Raw genomic sequence first — 21,865 nt, forward strand, 5'->3', positions numbered from 1 at the left:
TAACGAACACCTTAGCAACAAAATTTTAAAGAGGGATATCTTCCATTCTGAATGTCACAGAGTCATGAGAGTTGATTCATATCATTCATAGTGACAAGCAGCTTTTGGAGATTTATCACTGGCAGCTACCAAGCCACTCCCTAGCAACTAAACAGAGTACCCTAGCAACCATTAAGTAAGATTTAGATATCTGCATCAGAACATTGTAAAGAGAGGGCGGTTGGTTTAAATCATTCATACTGACAAGCAGCCTTTGGAGTTTCATGATTGGCAGCTGTCAAGCCAATCCCTAGCAACCAAACAGAGTACCCTAGCAACCATATTTTAACAGCTATATCTCAGCATCAGAACATTGTATCGCGATGGGGGTTGGGTCTTTTGACTCATGCTAGCACACATGACTTTCAATATGCTAAACATGCTAGCTGTGAATAGCTAAATGCTAATATGGATGCTTTATAGTAACCATATGTAAACACTACCAACCAACTAGCAACACCATAGCAACCACCCAGAACACCCTAGCAACCACCTAGCAACACCATAGCAACCACCCAGAATACCCTAGCAACACCATAGCAACCACCCAGAACACCCTAGCAACCGCCTAGCAACACCATAGCAACCACCCAGAATACCCTAGCAACCGCCTAGCAACACCATAGCAACCATCCAGAACACCCTAGCAACTGCCTAGCAACACCTTAGCAACCACCAAGAACACCTTAGCAACTGCCTAGCAACACCCTAGCAACCACCAAGAACACCCTAGCAACTGCCTAACAACACCATAGCAACCACCCAGAACACCCTAGCAACCGCCTAGCAACACCATAGCAACCTCCCAGAACACCCTAGCAACCGCCTAGCTACACCATAGCAACTTCCCAGAACACCCTAGCAACTGCCTAGCAACACCCTAGCAACCACCAAGAACACCCTAACAACCACCTAGCAACACCATAGCAACCACCCAGAACACCCTAGCAACCGCCTAGCAACACCATAGCAACCACCCAGAATACCCTAGCAACCGCCTAGCAACACCATAGCAACCATCCAGAACACCCTAGCAACTGCCTAGCAACACCTTAGCAACCACCAAGAACACCTTAGCAACTGCCTAGCAACACCTTAGCAACCACCAAAAACACCCTAGCAACTTTCTAACAACACCATAGCAACCACCCAGAACACCCTAGCAACCGCCTAGCAACACCATAGCAACCTCCCAGAACACCCTAGCAACCGCCTAGCAACACCATAGCAACCACCCAGAACACCCTAGCAACTGCCTAGCAACACCCTAGCAACCACCAAGAACACCCTAACAACCACCTAGCAACACCATAGCAACCACCCAGAATACCCTAGCATCTATCTATCTATCTATCTATCTATCTATCTATCTATCTATCTATCTATCTATCTATCTATCTATCTATCTATCTAACTCTATCTATCTATGTAAATATCTATGTATCTATCTATCTATGTATCTATCTATCTATCTATCTATGTATCTATCTCTCTAACTATCTGTCTCTTTCTAACTCTATCTATCTATCTATCTATCTATCTATCTATCTATCTATCTATCTATCTATCTAACTCTATCTATCTATCTATCTTTAAATTAAACTTAATTTAAACTTTAGACTAATTTAAACTTCAAACTACTTTAAACTTCTTCAAACTACTTTAAACTTCTTCAAACTTTCTGTTCCAAACTTTCACAAGCCAACTTAAAGTTTGTCTCGACGAACTTTTTAATCTAGTTAGTGTGAATGCTTCAAGCATTCACACTCTTGAAATCCAAATCTTTCTTATTATTATTCCGTATTCTTCCGTACGTTTTTCGGTCGCTTTCTTCTCCTCTCTACTTTGTGCTACAAAAACCATTCAAGTATCAAAATGTGCAGCTTTTCAAGGACATGTGTGCTATTACTTTTCTTTTTTATAACCTTTATAATTTTTAAATTATTAAACTTTTTGTGCATATTTTTTAACATGGAAGTCAATGGAGAATTCTTCAAATTCTGTTTTATGCTCCTTCTGCTTTCAAAGCCTACAACTTCTGCATACTTTCAGCTATTTCTGTCATTTAAACTTTAAAATGTTGAGAAATTTGTAAGCTATTAAAGTTGTATTCAACTTTTTGATATCTATTATACTTTTTTCACAATCTCTACTTTAGTCTCATGATGTTTTTCAACCCGTTTCTGAAATTATAATGGGAGTGAATGAGAGAGACTGTTCAGAGCTAGAGCACGTGCTAGAGTGAGCCAGCTTGAAACCTAATGCTAAAAAATAATTTTTAAATCGCTGGCCAGGCCACAATTTTCACTCTTTGGGCATAAAATTATACTTGAAACGTAGGTATTTTTGTTGTGGTTCCTCTCATGTGTTTAGTAAATCCCTGGGACTTATAGTTTTTTCTCTGTGTCCTTCCAAAGGACAAGAGTGACAGACATTCCTCCATTGGCAGCAATTATAAATTCAGGTCAAACTTTTGTGATCAGAGCAATACAAACCAGTTTTTTAACTTGCCAAAGTGGTCCCTTTTTTTAACTCTATCCACAAAAAAAATACATCACATCGTTCACAAAGGCCTTGTCTCGCTCACGGTCAGGTCATTTCGCCAATACAACCTATAGTTTTGTCTCTATTGAGGTTTGTTCGAGGCCAAGTATCAGCAATTTTGGCCTCTGTCTAAATAGGAAAGCTGATTGCACAGGTGATGCTGATTAGCAAAGATCAAAGGGAGACGCACATAATTGGTCCTGTGTTCTGATTGGTGGACAGTCACTCAGCTCTTTTCTGAAGGATACTACAAGTTTTTGTTGCATTTATGCCTCTACTTCTCCTGTTCTCCCTCTCTCTTCCCTCCTCTTCTCCTCCTCCAATCCTCTACTCCTCCTGTCCTCCTATTCTACCCTCCTTTCCTAATCTCTTCTCCTTTCTACTCTTCCTTTTATCCTCTTCTATCCATCTGCCTGTCTTAACTATTTGACTTTCTGTGTCCAAATGATCTATCTATCTATGTATAGACTATGTATGTATCTATCTATGTATCTATCTATCTATCTATCTATCTATCTATCTATCTATCTATCTATCTATCTATCTATCTATCTATCTATCTATCTATCTAACTAATCCATCTATATTTCTAACTAATCTATCTTTCTTTCTTTCTAGATAATCTATCTTTCTTTCTAACTATACTATCTTTCTTTCTAAATAATCTTTTCTTTCTAGCTATACTATCTATCTTTCTAACTGATCTATCTTTCTTTCTTTCTAAATAATCTTTCTTTCTTTCTAACTATACTATCTGTCTTTCTTTCTAACCAATATATCTTTCCTTCTTTCTTTCTAACTAATCCTTTCTTTATTTCTAACTAATCCTTTCTTTCTTTTTTCATCCTTTCAAATCCATCTTTCTTTCTAACTAATTCTTTCTTTCTTTCTTTCTTTCTTTCTTTCTTTCTTTCAAATTCATATTTCTTTCTTACTAATCATTGCTTTCTTTCTTTCTTTCATCTATCTATCATCTATTTTTCTTTCTTTCTTTCTTTTTCTAATAATCTTTCTTTCTTTCTTTCTTTCTTTCTTTCTTTCTTTCTTTCTTTCTTTCTTTCTTTTTCTTTATTTCTAATAATCTATCTATCTATCTATCTATCTATCTATCTATCTATCTATCTATCTATCTATCTATCTATATCTATCTATCTATCTATCGTTCTTTTTTCTTTCTACCTAATCCTTCTTTCTTTCTTTCTTTCTTTCTTTCTTTCTTTCTTTCTTTCTTTCTTTCTTTCTTTTTCTTTATTTCTAATAATCTATCTTTCTTTCTCTTTCTATCTGTCTTTTTTTCCTTCTACCTAATCCATCTTTCTTTCTTTCTTTCTTTCTTTCTTTCTTTCTTTCTTTCTTTCTTTCTTTCTTTCTTTCTTTCTTTCTACCTAATCCACCTTCCTTTCTTTCTTTCTTTCTTTCTTTCTTTCTTTCTTTCTTTCTTTCTTTCTTTCTTTCTTTCTTTTTCTTTATTTCTAATAATCTATCTATCTATCTATCTATCTATCTATCTATCTATCTATCTATCTATCTATCTATCTATCTATCGTTCTTTTTTCTTTCTACCTAATCCTTCTTTCTTTCTTTCTTTCTTTCTTTCTTTCTTTCTTTCTTTCTTTTTTTTTCTTTATTTCTAATAATCCATCTTTCTTTCTCTTTCTATCGGTCTTTTTTTCCTTCTACCTAATCCATCTTTCTTTCTTTCTTTCTTTCTTTCTTTCTTTCTTTCTTTCTTTCTTTCTTTCTTTCTTTCTTTCTTTGCATTTCAGCTTATTAAATGCATTTGAATTAAGCCTTTTTTCTTTTTTGCACTGTTTTGCATTTGTTTGTGCATTTCAGTTAAGCTTTTGAAGCATTCACACGCATATTCCGCAGGAAATGCAATTTTTCTAGTTAGTGTGAATGCTTCAAGCATTCACACTCTTGAAATCCAAATCTTTCTTATTATTATTATTCCGTATTCTTCCGTACGTTTTTCGGTCGCTTTCTTCTCCTCTCTACTTTGTGCTACAAAAACCATTCAAGTATCAAAATGTGCAGCTTTTCAAGGACATGTGTGCTATTACTTTTCTTTTTTATAACCTTTATAATTTTTAAATTATTAAACTTTTTGTGCATATTTTTTAACATGGAAGTCAATGGAGAATTCTTCAAATTCTGTTTTATGCTCCGTCTGCTTTCAAAGCCTACAACTTCTGCATACTTTCAGCTATTTCTGTCATTTAAACTTTAAAATGTTGAGAAATTTGTAAGCTATTAAAGTTGTATTCAACTTTTTGATATCTATTATACTTTTTTCACAATCTCTACTTTAGTCTCATGATGTTTTTCAACCCGTTTCTGAAATTATAATGGGAGTGAATGAGAGAGACTGTTCAGAGCTAGAGCACGTGCTAGAGTGAGCCAGCTTGAAACCTAATGCTAAAAAATAATTTTTAAATCGCTGGCCTGGCCACAATTTTCACTCTTTGGGCATAAAATTATACTTGAAACGTAGGTATTTTTGTTGTGGTTCCTCTCATGTGTTTAGTAAATCCCTGGGACTTATAGTTTTTTCACTGTGTCCTTCCAAAGGACAAGAGTGACAGACATTCCTCCATTGGCAGCAATTATAAATTCAGGTCAAACTTTTGTGATCAGAGCAATACAAACCAGTTTTTTAACTTGCCAAAGTGGTCCCTTTTTTTAACTCTATCCACAAAAAAAATACATCACATCGTTCACAAAGGCCTTGTCTCGCTCACGGTCAGGTCATTTCGCCAATACAACCTATAGTTTTGTCTCTATTGAGGTTTGTTCGAGGCCAAGTATCAGCAATTTTGGCCTCTGTCTAAATAGGAAAGCTGATTGCACAGGTGATGCTGATTAGCAAAGATCAAAGGGAGACACACATAACTGGTCCTGTGTTCTGATTGGTGGACAGTCACTCAGCTCTTTTCTGAAGGATACTACAAGTTTTTGTTGCATTTATGCCTCTACTTCTCCTGTTCTCCCTCTCTCTTCCCTCCTCTTCTCCTCCTCCAATCCTCTACTCCTCCTGTCCTCCTATTCTACCCTCCTTTCATAATCTCTTCTCCTTTCTACTCTTCCTTTTATCCTCTTCTATCCATCTGCCTGTCTTAACTATTTGACTTTCTGTGTCCAAATGATCTATAATGATCTATCTATGTATAGACTATGTATGTATCTATCTGTGTATCTATCTATCTATCTATCTATCTATCTATCTATCTATCTATCTAATCCATCTATATTTCTAACTAATCTATCTTTCTTTCTTTCTAGATAATCTATCTTTCTTTCTAACTATACTATCTTTCTTTCTAAATAATCTTTTCTTTCTAGCTATACTATCTATCTTTCTAACTGATCTATCGTTCTTTCTTTCTAAATAATCTTTCTTTCTTTCTAACTATACTATCTGTCTTTCTTTCTAACCAATATATCTTTCCTTCTTTCTTTCTAACTAATCCTTTCTTTATTTCTAACTAATCCTTTCTTTCTTTTTTCATCCTTTCAAATCCATCTTTCTTTCTAACTAATTCTTTCTTTCTTTCTTTCTTTCAAATTCATATTTCTTTCTTACTAATCATTGCTTTCTTTCTTTCTTTCATCTATCTATCATCTATTTTTCTTTCTTTCTTTCTTTTTTCTTTCTTTCTAATAATCTATCTATCTTTCTTTCGTTCTTTCTTTCTTTCTTTCAAATTCATATTTCTTTCTTACTAATCCTTTCTTTCTTTCTTTCAAATCCATATTTCTTTCTAACTAATCTTTCTTTCTTTTTTTCTTTTTATCTTTCTTTCTTTCTTTCTTTCTTTCTTTCTTTCTTTCTTTCTTTCTACCTAATTCATCTTTCTTTCTTTCTTTCTTTCTTTCTTTCTTTCTTTCTTTCTTTCTTTCTTTCTTTCTTTCTACCTAATCCATCTTTCTTTCTTTCTTTCTTTCTTTCTTTCTTTCTTTCTTTCTTTCTTTCTTTCTTTCTTTCTTTCTTTCTTTCTTTCTTTCTTTCTTTCTTTCTTTCTTTCTTTCTACCTAATCCATCTTTCTTTCTTTCTTTCTTTCTTTCTTTCTTTCTTTCTTTCTTTCTTTCTTTCTTTCTAATAATCTATCTATCTATCTATCTATCTATCTATCTATCTATCTATCTATCTATCTATCTATCTATCTATCTATCTATCTATCTATCTATCTATCTATCCATCTTTCTTTCTAACTAACTAATCCTTTCTTTCTCACTAATTCTTTCTTTCTTTCTTTCTTTCTTTCTTTCTTTCTTTCAAATCCATCTTTCTTTCTAACTAATTCTTTCTTTCTTTCTAATCCATATTTCTTTCTTTCTTTCTTTCTTTCTTTCTTTCTAACTAACTAATCCTTTCTTTCTTTCTCTCTCACTAATCCTTTCTTTCTTTCTTTCTTTCTTTTAAATCCATCTTTCTTTCTAACTAATTCTTTTCTTTCTTTCTTTCTTTCTTTCTTTCTTTCTTTCTAACTAATCCTTTCTTTCTTTCTTTCTTTCTTTCTTTCTTTCTAATAATCTATCTATCTATCTATCTATCTATCTATCTATCTATCTATCTATCTATCTATCTATCTATCTACAGTCTGTCTATCTATCTATCTATCTATCTATCTATCTATCTATCTATCTATCTATCTATCTATCTATCTATCTATCTATCTATCTATCTATCTATCTATCTATCTATCTATCTATCTATCTATCTATCTACCTACCCCCTGTCTTTCTCTACCTTTCTTTTTTGTACTCCTTTACTTCTCTACCTCTGTCTCTTTCTCTACCCCTATATTTCTTTACCTCTGTGTCTACATCTCTACCTCTCTTTACCTCTCTAAGTAAACTTGTAGTTTTCTACAATTTTTTGGATCTTGTTTTGCATTTCAGCTTATTAAATGCATTTGAATTAAGCTTTTTTTCTTTTTTGCTCTGTTTTGCTGTTGTTTGAACTGCAATATTTTTTTTTTAAGCATTTCAGTTCAGCTTTTGAAGCATTCACACGCATATTCCGCAGGAAATGCAATTTTTCTAGTTATTATTATTCTTCTTACTCAAAATTTTCTGACTCTAACTCCTCCTAGAGCTTTGACTCTACAAACTCCAAACTCGGGTCAGACCTTCAGACTGTTCTGACTTAGTGTGCTATATCTTTTTAGACTGATTCGACTTTCAGATTTCTTAAAAATTAATATTAAAAATCATAAAAATCCCATTGACTTTCATTGCAGCATGGTCAAATTGAGCCAAGACTACGGTGGCCCAATAGCGTACAACAAAAACTCAAATCTAAATTCCCTGAAGCCCTAGACTCAATTAAACTACCATTCTATATGTACTAATGAACTATCTATCTATCTATCTATCTATCTATCTATCTATCTATCTATCTATCTATCTATCTATCTATCTATCTATCTATCTATCCATCTTTCTTTCTAACAAATCTATCCATCTTTCTTTCTACCTAATCTATCCATCTTTCTTTCTACCTAATCTATCCATCTTTCTTTCTACCTAATCTATCCATCTTTCTTTCTAACAAATCTATCCATCTTTCTTTCTACCTAATCTATCCATCTTTCTTTCTACCTAACTAATCTATCTATCTTTCTTTCTAACAAATCTATCCATCTTTCTTTCTACCTAATCTATCCATCTTTCTTTCTACCTAACTAATCTATCCATCTTTCTTTCTAACAAATCTATCCATCTTTCTTTCTAACAAATCTATCCATCTTTCTTTCTAACAAATCTATCCATCTTTCTTTCTAACAAATCTATCCATCTTTCTTTCTAACTAATCTATCCATCTTTCTTTCTAACAAATCTATCCATCTTTCTTTCTACCTAATCTATCCATCTTTCTTTCTACCTAATCTATCCATCTTTCTTTCTACCTAATCTATCCATCTTTCTTTCTACCTAATCTATCCATCTTTCTTTCTAACAAATCTATCCATCTTTCTTTCTACCTAATCTATCCATCTTTCTTTCTACCTAACTAATCTATCCATTTTTCTTTCTAACTAATCTATCCATCTTTCTTTCTAACAAATCTATCTATCTTTCTTTCTACCTAATCTATCCATCTTTCTTTCTACCTAACTAATCTATCCATTTTTCTTTCTAACTAATCTATCCATCTTTCTTTCTAACAAATCTATCCATCTTTCTTTCTACCTAATCTATCCATCTTTCTTTCTAACAAATCTATCCATTTTTCTTTCTAACTAATCTATCCATCTTTCTTTCTAACAAATCTATCCATCTTTCTTTCTACATAATCTATCCATCTTTCTTTCTACCTAACTAATCTATCCATTTTTCTTTCTAACTAATCTATCCATCTTTCTTTCTAACAAATCTATCCATCTTTCTTTCTACCTAATCTATCCATCTTTCTTTCTACCTAACTAATCTATCCATCTTTCTTTCTAACAAATCTATCCATCTTTCTTTCTAACAAATCTATCCATCTTTCTTTCTAACAAATCTATCCATCTTTCTTTCTAGCAAATCTATCCATCTTTTTTTCTAACTAATCTATCCATCTTTCTTTCTAACTAATCTATCCATCTTTCTTTCTTACTAATCTATCCATCTTTCTTTCTAACTAATCTATCCATCTTTCTTTCTAAATAATCTATCGTTCTTTCTTTCTAACAAATCTATCGTTCTTTCTTTCTACCTAACTAATCTATCCATCTTTCTTTCTAACAATTCTATCCATCTTTCTTTCTAACAAATCTATACATCTTTCTTTCTAACTAATCTATCCATCTTTCTTTCTAACAAATCTATCGTTCTTTATTTCTACCCAAGTAATCTATCCATCTTTCTTTCTAACAATACTTTCTTTCTCTTTCTTTCTTTCTTTCTTTCTTTCTTTCTTTCTTTCTTTCTTTCTTTCTTTCTTTCTTTCTTTCTTTCTTTCTTTCTTTCTTTCTAACAAATCTATCCATGTTTCTTTCTAACTAATCTATCCAGCTTTCTTTCTAACAAATCTATCCATCTTTCTTTCTAACTAATCTATGCATCTTTCTTTCTAAAAATTCTTTCTTTCTCTTTCGTTCTTTCTTTCTTTCTTGATGCTAATAACATGCTAATCATGCTAGCTTTCTGCTAATCATGTTAGCTTCTTGTTAAAAACATGCTAGCATGATGCTAGCTACATGCTAATCATGCTAGCATGATGCTAGCTACATGCTAATCATGCTAGCTTCTTGCTAAAAACATGCTAGCATGATGCTAGCTACATGCTAATCATGCTAGCATGATGCTAGCTACATGCTAATCATGCTAGCTTCTTGCTAAAAACATGCTAGCATGATGCTAGCAACATGCTAATCATGTTATTATGATGCTAGCTACATGCTAATCATGCTAACATGATGCTAGCTACATGCTAATCCTGCTAGCTTCTTGCTAAAAACATGCTAGCATGATGCTAGCAACATGCTAATCATGTTATTATGATGCTAGCTACATGCTAATCATGCTAGCATGATGCTAGCTACATGTTAATCATGCTAGCTTCTTGCTAGCAACATGCTAATCATGCTAGCATGATGCTAGCTACATGCTAATCATGCTAGCTTCTTCCTAAAAACATGTTAGCATGATGCTAGCAACATGCTAATCATGCTATTATGATGTTAGCTACATGCTAGTCATGCTAGCTTCTTGCTAAAAACATGCTAATCATGCTAGCTTGATGCTAGCTACATGCTAATCATGTTAGCTTCTTGCTAAAAACATGCTAGCATAATGCTAGCAACATGCTAATCATGCTATTATGATGTTAGCTACATGCTAATCATGCTAGCTTCTTGCTAAAAACATGCTAGCATGATGCTAGCCACATGCTAATCATGCTATTATGATGTTAGCTACATGCTAGTCATGCTAGCTTCTTGCTAAAAACATGCTTATCATGCTAGCTTGATGCTAGCTACATGCTAATGATGTTAGCTTCTTGCTAAAAACATGTTAGCATGATGCTAACAACATGCTAATAATGTTATTATGATGCTAGCTACATGCTAATCATGGTAGCATGATGCTAGCTACATGCTAATCATGCTAGCTTCTTGCTAAAAACATGCTAACATGATGCTAGCAACATGCTAATCATGCTAGCATGATGCTAGCTACATGCTAATCATTCTAGCTTCTTGCTAAAACATGCTAGCATGATGTTAGCAACATGCTAATCAGGTTAGCATGATGCTAGCTACATGCTAGTCATGCTAGCTTCTTGATAAAAACACGTTAGCATGATGCTAGCAACATGCTAATCATGCTATTATGATGCTAGCTACATGCTAATCATGCTAACAACATGCTAATCATCTTAACTACATGCTAATCAAATTAGCATCAAGCTAGCTACATGCTAATCATGTTAGATTCTTGCCGAAAACATCTATCTATCTATCTATCTATCTATCTATCTATCTATCTATCTATCTATCTATCTATCTATCTATCTATATTTCTTTCTAACTAATCTATCCATCTTTCTTTCTTTCTTTCTAATCTATCTTTAAAACTTCATTCAAACTTCAAAACTTCAAACGCTCTGGTCCGGCTTTCTCAAGCCAACTTAAAGTTTGTCATCAAACTTTTTTTTCTAGTTGATGCTGTTTTGTTGTTTCATTTTGCCATGTCATCATCCATGTTGAGGTCATAAAGAGATGTTCGATTGGATTCAAGTCCACTATATTTAGAGTCGTCCCTAGGGTCGGGAATCAGATACTTGTTATAAAATAAAAATTTAGATTCCTCTTATCGACTATCAATATGACTTTACACCATTTGAGCATGAGACGACTCGTGTGCTGTTTTCTTTGCTACACACACACACACACATGCACACGTGTGTGTTTTAGTATATTGGATCTGTGCAGCTCTTAAAGTGACAGCAGCGTAATATTCCTCAGATATCGGATTTGATCCTCAAAAAAAACCATTAATTTCATCAATGTTAAAGAAAGTTTGAAAATGGTTATTTTACATTTTTATTTCAGGATTCTGTGATGAATTAAAGTTCGAAAGAGCAGCATTTATTTTAAATAGAATTTTTTGTAATGTTATAAATGTCTTTACTGTAACTTTTGATCAATTTAATGCATCCTTGATTAATAAAAGTATTGATTTCTTTTATTTCTTTCCCCAAAAAATACAATAGAAATCCTCACTGACTCTAAACTTCTGAACGGCAGTGTTTAATGTTACAGAAGCTTATATTGCAGATAAACGCTGTTCTTTTGAACTTTCATTCATCACAGAATCCTGAAATAAAAATGTAAATAACTGTTTTCAACATTAATAATGATCATAAATGTGTCTTGAGCATCAGATCCTCATATTAGAGTGATTTTTGAAGGATTATGTGACTGAAGACTGGAGTAATGATGCTGAAATTCAGCTTTGATCACAGGAATAAATTACACTTTACTAGATATTCACACAGAAAACAGTTGATTTACATTGCAATAATATTTCAGAATATTACAAATATTAATTCATTTGTTGTTGTATTTTTAATCAAATACATGCTCGGTGAGCATAAGAGACTTCATTCAAAAACATGAGTGTGTCCTCCTCAGGTCTCTGAACACCCGCTGGATTATTTAACTCCAGCTTGGTGTGAGTGAGTGTGTGTGTGTTTGGGGAATGAGTGTAAGGGTGAGATGGAGGAGTGTTGAGGTGGTTGTGCGAGCCTGGCTTCATAATTAATTACTCGTTCCCAGTGTCTCTCTCCCTATCGCTATCTCTCTCTATCGCTATCTCTCTCCCTATCACTATCTCTATCTCTCTCTCACACACACACACAGGGCTTTTCTAGTGTCAGTCGACCTGTTGTTCCTGCCGTTAGAAATCTCCTCTTCACCACAACTCTATTCATATTTACCGCTTCAGGAATACGTATAACTAACTGAATTAATACGGGAATGAAGTTGGGTATCGTTTAAATGTAGAGATTTCAATTCTGATCGTGCTTATCTATTCCAATTAGCATCAATTTTGATTATAATCGATTCCGATTTGCATCAATTCCGATTATTATCGATTCCGATTAGCATCAATTCCGATTAGCATCAATTCCTATTATTATCGATTCCGATTAGCATCAATTCCTATTATTATTGATTCCGATTAGCATCAATTCCGATTATTATCGATTCCGATTAGCATCAATTCCGATTAGCATCAATTCCTATTATTATCGATTCCGATTAGCATCAATTCCGATTATTATCGATTCCGATTAGCATCAATTCCGATTAGCATCAATTCCTATTATTATCGATTCCGATTAGCATCAATTCCGATTATTATCGATTCTGATTAGCATCAATTCCGATTATTATCGATTCTGATTAGCATCAATTCCTATTATTATCGATTCCGATTAGCATCAATTCCTATTATTATCGATTCCGATTAGCATCAATTCCGATTATTATCGATTCCGATTAGCATCAATTCCTATTATTATCGATTCCGATTATTATCGATTCCGATTAGCATCAATTCCGATTATTATCGATTCCGATTAGCATCAATTCCGATTATTATCGATTCCGATTAGCATCAATTCCAATTATTATCGATTCCGATTAGCATCAATTCCAATTATTATCGATTCCGATTAGCATCAATTCCAATTATTATCGATTCCGATTAGCATCAATTCCGATTATTATCGATTCCGATTAGCATCAATTCCAATTATTATCGATTCCGATTAGCATCAATTCCGATTATTATCGATTCCGATTAGCATCAATTCCGATTATTATCGATTCCGATTAGCATCAATTTCTTATTATTATCGATTCCGATTAGCATCAATTCCTATTATTATCGATTCCGATTAGCATCAACTCCGATTAGCATCAATTCCGATTATTATCGATTCCGATTAGCATCAATTCCGATTATTATCGATTCCGATTAGCATCAATTCCGATTATAATCGATTCCGATTTGCATCAATTCCGATTATTATCGATTCCGATTAGCATCAATTCCGATTAGCATCAATTCCTATTATTATCGATTCCGATTAGCATCAATTCCTATTATTATCGATTCCGATTAGCATCAATTCCGATTATTATCGATTCCGATTAGCATCAATTCCGATTAGCATCAATTCCTATTATTATCGATTCCGATTAGCATCAATTCCGATTATTATCGATTCCGATTAGCATCAATTCCGATTAGCATCAATTCCTATTATTATCGATTCCGATTAGCATCAATTCCTATTATTATCGATTCCGATTAGCATCAATTCCGATTATTATCGATTCCGATTAGCATCAATTCCTATTATTATCGATTCCGATTATTATCGATTCCGATTAGCATCAATTCCGATTATTATCGATTCCGATTAGCATCAATTCCGATTATTATCGATTCCGATTAGCATCAATTCCAATTATTATCGATTCCGATTAGCATCAATTCCAATTATTATCGATTCCGATTAGCATCAATTCCAATTATTATCGATTCCGATTAGCATCAATTCCGATTATTATCGATTCCGATTAGCATCAATTCCAATTATTATCGATTCCGATTAGCATCAATTCCGATTATTATCGATTCCGATTAGCATCAATTTCTTATTATTATCGATTCCGATTAGCATCAATTCCTATTATCATCGATTCCGATTAGCATCAACTCCGATTATCATCGATTCCGATTACCATCAACTCCGATTATCATCGATTCCGATTAGCATCAATTTCTTATTATTATCGATTCCGATTAGCATCAATTCCTATTATTATCGATTCCGATTAGCATCAATTCCGATTATTATCGATTCCGATTAGCATCAATTCCGATTAGCATCAATTCCTATTATTATCGATTCCGATTAGCATCAATTCCGATTATCATCGATTCCGATTAGCATCAATTCCGATTAGCATCAATTCCTATTATTATCGATTCCGATTAGCATCAATTCCGATTATTATCGATTCTGATTAGCATCAATTCCGATTATTATCGATTCCGATTAGCATCAATTCCTATTATTATCGATTCCGATTAGCATCAATTCCGATTATTATCGATTCCGATTAGCATCAATTCCTATTATTATCGATTCCGATTAGCATCAATTCCGATTATTATCGATTCCGATTAGCATCAATTCCGATTATTATCGATTCCGATTAGCATCAATTCCAATTATTATCGATTCCGATTAGCATCAATTCCAATTATTATCGATTCCGATTAGCATCAATTCCAATTATTATCGATTCCGATTAGCATCAATTCCGATTATTATCGATTCCGATTAGCATCAATTCCAATTATTATCGATTCCGATTAGCATCAATTCCGATTATTATCGATTCCGATTAGCATCAATTTCTTATTATTATCGATTCCGATTAGCATCAATTCCTATTATCATCGATTCCGATTAGCATCAACTCCGATTATCATCGATTCCGATTACCATCAACTCCGATTATCATCGATTCCGATTAGCATCAATTTCTTATTATTATCGATTCCGATTAGCATCAATTCCTATTATTATCGATTCCGATTAGCATCAATTCCGATTATTATCGATTCCGATTAGCATCAATTCCGATTATTATCGATTCCGATTAGCATCAATTCCGATTATTATCGATTCCGATTAGCATCAATTCCGATTATTATCGATTCCGATTAGCATCAATTCCAATTATTATCGATTCCGATTAGCATCAATTCCAATTATTATCGATTCCGATTAGCATCAATTCCAATTATTATCGATTCCGATTAGCATCAATTCCGATTATTATCGATTCCGATTAGCATCAATTCCAATTATTATCGATTCCGATTAGCATCAATTCCGATTATTATCGATTCCGATTAGCATCAATTTCTTATTATTATCGATTCCGATTAGCATCAACTCCGATTATCATCGATTCCGATTAGCATCAACTCCGATTATCATCGATTCCGATTAGCATCAATTGCTTATTATTATCGATTCCGATTAGCATCAATTCCTATTATTATCGATTCCGATTAGCATCAATTCCGATTATTATCGATTCCGATTAGCATCAATTCCGATTAGCATCAATTCCTATTATTATCGATTCCGATTAGCATCAATTCCGATTATTATCGATTCTGATTAGCATCAATTCCGATTATTATCGATTCCGATTAGCATCAATTCCAATTATTATCGTTTCCGATTAGCATCAATTCCAATTATTATCGATTCCGATTAGCATCAATTCCGATTATTATCGATTCCGATTAGCATCAATTCCAATTATTATCGATTCCGATTAGCATCAATTCCGATTATTATCGATTCCGATTAGCATCAATTTCTTATTATTATCGATTCCGATTAGCATCAATTCCTATTATCATCGATTCCGATTAGCATCAACTCCGATTATCATCGATTCCGATTACCATCAACTCCGATTATCATCGATTCCGATTAGCATCAATTTCTTATTATTATCGATTCCGATTAGCATCAATTCCTATTATTATCGATTCCGATTAGCATCAATTCCGATTATTATCGATTCCGATTAGCATCAATTCCGATTATTATCGATTCCGATTAGCATCAATTCCGATTATTATCGATTCCGATTAGCATCAATTCCGATTATTATCAATTCCGATTAGCATCAATTCCGATTATTATCGATTCCGATTAGCATCAATTCCTATTATTATCGATTCCGATTAGCATCAATTCCGATTATTATCGATTCCGATTAGCATCAATTCCGATTATTATCGATTCCGATTAGCATCAATTCCTATTATTATCGATTCCGATTAGCATCAATTCCTATTATTATCGATTCCGATTAGCATCAATTCCGATTATTATCGATTCCGATTAGCATCAATTCCGATTAGCATCAATTCCTATTATTATCGATTCCGATTAGCATCAATTCCTATTATTATCGATTCCGATTAGCATCAATTCCGATTAGCATCAATTCCGATTAGCATCAATTCCGATTATTATCGATTCCGATTAGCATCAATTCCGATTATTATCGATTCTGATTAGCATCAATTCCGATTATTATCGATTCCGATTAGCATCAATTCCTATTATTATCGATTCCGATTAGCATCAATTCCTATTATTATCGATTCCGATTAGCATCAATTCCTATTATTATCGATTCCGATTATTATCGATTCCGATTAGCATCAATTCCGATTATTATCGATTCCGATTAGCATCAATTCCGATTATTATCGATTCCGATTAGCATCAATTCCAATTATTATCGATTCCGATTAGCATCAATTCCAATTATTATCGATTCCGATTAGCATCAATTCCAATTATTATCGATTCCAATTAGCATCAATTCCGATTATTATCGATTCCGATTAGCATCAATTCCGATTATTATCGATTCCGATTAGCATCAATTCCGATTATTATCGATTCCGATTAGCATCAATTCCAATTATTATCGATTCCGATTAGCATCAATTCCAATTATTATCGATTCCGATTAGCATCAATTCCAATTATTATCGATTCCGATTAGCATCAATTCCGATTATTATCGATTCCGATTAGCATCAATTCCAATTATTATCGATTCCGATTAGCATCAATTCCTATTATTATCGATTCCGATTAGCATCAACTCCGATTATCATCGATTCCGATTACCATCAACTCCGATTATCATCGATTCCGATTAGCATCAATTTCTTATTATTATCGATTCCGATTAGCATCAATTCCTATTATTATCGATTCCGATTAGCATCAATTCCGATTATTATCGATTCCGATTAGCATCAATTCCGATTATTATCGATTCCGATTAGCATCAATTCCAATTATTATCGATTCCGATTAGCATCAATTCCAATTATTATCGATTCCGATTAGCATCAATTCCGATTATTATCGATTCCGATTAGCATCAATTCCAATTATTATCGATTCCGATTAGCATCAATTCCTATTATTATCGATTCCGATTAGCATCAACTCCGATTATCATCGATTCCGATTACCATCAACTCCGATTATCATCGATTCCGATTAGCATCAATTTCTTATTATTATCGATTCCGATTAGCATCAATTCCTATTATTATCGATTCCGATTAGCATCAATTCCGATTATTATCGATTCCGATTAGCATCAATTCCGATTATTATCGATTCCGATTAGCATCAATTCCGATTATTATCGATTCCGATTAGCATCAATTCCAATTATTATCGATTCCGATTAGCATCGATTCCGATTATCATCGATTCCGATTACCATCAACTCCGATTATCATCGATTCCGATTACCATCAACTCCGATTATCATCGATTCCGATTACCATCAACTCCGATTATCATCGATTCCGATTAGCATCAATTTCTTATTATTATCGATTCCGATTAGCATCAATTCCGATTATTATCGATTCCGATTAGCATCAATTCCAATTATTATCGATTCCGATTAGCATCAATTCCAATTATTATCGATTCCGATTAGCATCAATTCCAATTATTATCGATTCCGATTAGCATCAATTCCGATTATTATCGATTCCCATTAGCATCAACTCCGATTATCATCGATTCCGATTACCATCAACTCCGATTATCATCGATTCCGATTAGCATCAATTTCTTATTATTATCGATTCCGATTAGCATCAATTCCTATTATTATCGATTCCGATTAGCATCAATTCCGATTATTATCGATTCCGATTAGCATCAATTCCGATTATTATCGATTCCGATTAGCATCGATTCCGATTATCATCGATTCCGATTACCATCAACTCCGATTATCATCGATTCCGATTACCATCAACTCCGATTATCATCGATTCCGATTACCATCAACTCCGATTATCATCGATTCCGATTAGCATCAATTTCTTATTATTATCGATTCCGATTAGCATCAATTCCTATTATTATCGATTCCGATTAGCATCAATTCCGATTATTATCGATTCCGATTAGCATCAATTCCGATTATTATCGATTCCGATTAGCATCAATTCCGATTATTATCGATTCCGATTAGCATCAATTCCAATTATTATCGATTCCGATTAGCATCGATTCCGATTATCATCGATTCCGATTACCATCAACTCCGATTATCATCGATTCCGATTACCATCAACTCCGATTAGCATCGATTCCGATTAGCATCGATTCCGATTATTATCGATCCCGATTAGCATCGATTCCGATTATTATCAACTGCCATTTTCATAAAAAAAATGGTAAAAAAAAAATGAAGTCATTTTGATTCAAACATCAATTCTGTCTCCACTCCAAGTGTGTGTGTGTGTGTGTGTGTGTGTGTGTGTGTGTGTGTGTGTGTGTTGGGCGTTCTGCCGTTGCATCATCCATATGTAAAGTGCTTTGAGGACAGAGAAAAGCGCTCTTCAAATGTGAGAAATGATTGTTATCATTATCATTAAGTGTGTGGAAGTTCTCAGAGAACACAAAGCTGACGTCCGGCTCAATCCTGTCAGTCCACACACCTCCACATGTTTCCATATTCACAATGTGACATTTGGTTGCTAAACTATTATTTATGTAGTAAACAAAGCTTGTGTCCCAATATCCACATAAAATAGAAACCTTCACAGACGCGAAGCATGTGTTTGCCATCGCAGCTCTACCGTACAACAGTTTAAACCTGTTCTTATGCCGTCTGACTTTTATTTTGAGGAGGCTTAAAATGTCATAAAATATTCAAATCTACTTTATGCCTTTTTTCTCTTCTTTTCCCCCAGTAACACTCTCTCTTTCCCTCCCTCTTGTGTTTGTGTGTGTGTGTGTGTGAGCAGTGCTGATCCGCTTCTGAAAGCCTCTCACACACTGAGTTGAGTTCTGTGGTGTTTACATGTGGTTTGTGTTGTTGATCGACAGAGCAAACAATTCGGTGACTTTCTTTTCAAAGTGCCTCTCGTATGTGTGTGCGCCTCCAAAAAATGAACCAGAAGTGTGTTTTTCATTCTCTTGTGTGTGTAAAGCTCATGGATTTCTTGGTTTTGTGATTGTGTATTGTGGTGAAGCTCCTGTACCCTGTTGCAGATGACCAGGGCTAAAAGCCGATACGTGACGCACATTTTGAAATTATGTAGATTTCCAACACTTAACATGACCTCATTATTAAAGTTGTCTGTTTGCAAGGAGTTTTCCACTCATTTTACAGTCATTTTTGAGGAACTTGAGAGAGGATCTAAAATCAGGATCATGTTTTTATATTGAAGGATATTTTTTTGGAGAAGTTGTGGAAGTCTGGAGACCTCTTTTACCGGAGCTCGCTCTCTTCCTGTTCCCCATATTTAAAATGGGACTGGTTTTTCGGTGTGTTTCTCTGAGAGGTCTTCTCTGGTCAGCCTGAATTACATTCCCATGTTGGGGCGGTGAAGAAAAACACGAGCTCTCGCCAGCAAGCAGACGTCTCCAGGCCCAGAGTTATGACTAACACTCGTCGGAGGCGCCGTTACTCTCACAGGATCTTTATAGATCAAAATTAGGAACAAATGGAAGCACTTTATCTTCCTGGTGGTAGCTTAACTCTCCAGAAATATGAACATCCATACAAGCTCCTGTACAACTCGAGTCTAGATCTATTTGAATTGAATTGAACACCTTTCCAGTTCATAAGAGTTCATCCACTGCCAACACTTTACAATAAGGTCTATTAGTTAACATGAACAATACTTCCACAGCATTTATTAATCTTTGTTTACTTCAGCTTTTACTAGTACATTATTAAAATCACAGGTTGTCTTGAGCTAACATGAACAAACCAAAAACAGCTGTATTTTTATTAACTAACATTAAGATTCATAAATACTATAACACATGTATGTTAGTAAACACATAATGAACTTTATTGTAAAGTGTTGCCCATCCATTCTTTCATTGTGACATTTTTGCGGTTGCTGTCTACTTTATGAATTATTGAACGCCATACTTCATCGTTCAGATCATAGTGTACCAGAGCCAAAATAAACCACTCTTTATTGTTATTTAATGGCTTTGCTCCAGTCGTCTAATAGCCGGTGATCACATGACCCGAGAAGTGCAGCTGCATATGAATATTAAATGATGTTTGATAAACGCTTCATCTGAGTGATGAACGGCAGACGTGCGTTCCCAGAACTGTGTGGTCTTCTGAACACACACACTTCATCTTTTCCCACAGCTCAACCTCATCTTTCTGGCGGTGACGATGTACAAGATGGTGAAACACTCGATGTCTATGAAACCTGACTCCAGCCGACTGGAGAACATACGGTAAGATCGATCTCACATCCGCATGCTTTCGTATCCCCGATCGAAAATCATAAGAGTGTGATTTGTATCTCCACTATCATCTGTCTTTTAAGACCGAGATGGATCTGGCCTGTAAATACTCCAACACGGCTAATTGGGGTTTATGGGAATAATTAGAGGAAGCATTAACATTTGAAGCGGCGTGTTATTAACGCATGGCTCCGCTTCCTGCAATGCGATATCACAGTCTGACCCGCTCATAAACATTCACTCCACGCATGTTTCCAGATGGGCCGTGATACGCAAGATGTTTTATTGGACCCAGAGTCATGATAACTTTAAAATCGCAGCAGGATTCGGAGAGAGATCGTGTCCGCTTGAAGGATCATCCGTTCAGGACACGTGATCCTCTGAGGGAGACTCTGGGTGGTCTAATCCTAATCGCAGGAGTGCGTTATACTTGTATAACAGATCAGACTCGTTGTATGTTTATGTATTCCGTGTAAAACTGAGCAAATGAATGCAATAGCTAATCAAAGGCAATTGAAACACTCAGCGTGAGCCGCTTCACTCTCATTACAATCAACAACACACAGCGGGAACACTTTACCATCACATTCATTAGGTAGTGTGTATTAGCTAACATCAACTAACAATGAGTAATACATTTGTTATAGTATTAGTTCATTTTTGCTAATAAATACAGATGTTCACGTTAGTTCACAGTGCATTAACTAATGTTAACAAATGCAACCTTTGATTTTTTTTTTTTTGACGTCGTAAATGTTGAAATTCATATTAAAGGAGTAGTTCACTTTTCAAAAAACTTTTGCTGATAATTTACTCAACCCCATGTCATCCAAGATGTCCATGTCTTTCTTTCTTCAGTTGAAAAAAAATTAAGGTTTTTGATGAAAACATTCCAGGATTTT

The 21,865-nt window shown here is 34.3% G+C and overlaps 1 protein-coding gene across 7 annotated transcripts in view; it reads left to right on the forward strand.

Moving 5' to 3' along the window:
- Nucleotides 1-21,865, forward strand: part of adgrl2b.1 (adhesion G protein-coupled receptor L2b, tandem duplicate 1) — a 162,994-nt gene that overhangs the window by 106,818 nt on the left and 34,311 nt on the right. For all 7 annotated transcript variants that reach the window (XM_089130905.1, XM_089130899.1, XM_089130903.1 and 4 more), the window contains one exon: nt 20,863-20,954. In XM_089130905.1, coding sequence (XP_088987031.1) covers nt 20,863-20,954 — 92 coding nt within the window. The remainder of the gene's footprint in view (nt 1-20,862; nt 20,955-21,865) is intronic.

Source organism: Pimephales promelas, chromosome 5 (assembly GCF_988280905.1).
Source record: "Pimephales promelas chromosome 5, fPimPro1.hap1.1, whole genome shotgun sequence".
NCBI classification, from domain to species: Eukaryota; Metazoa; Chordata; class Actinopteri; order Cypriniformes; family Leuciscidae; genus Pimephales; species Pimephales promelas.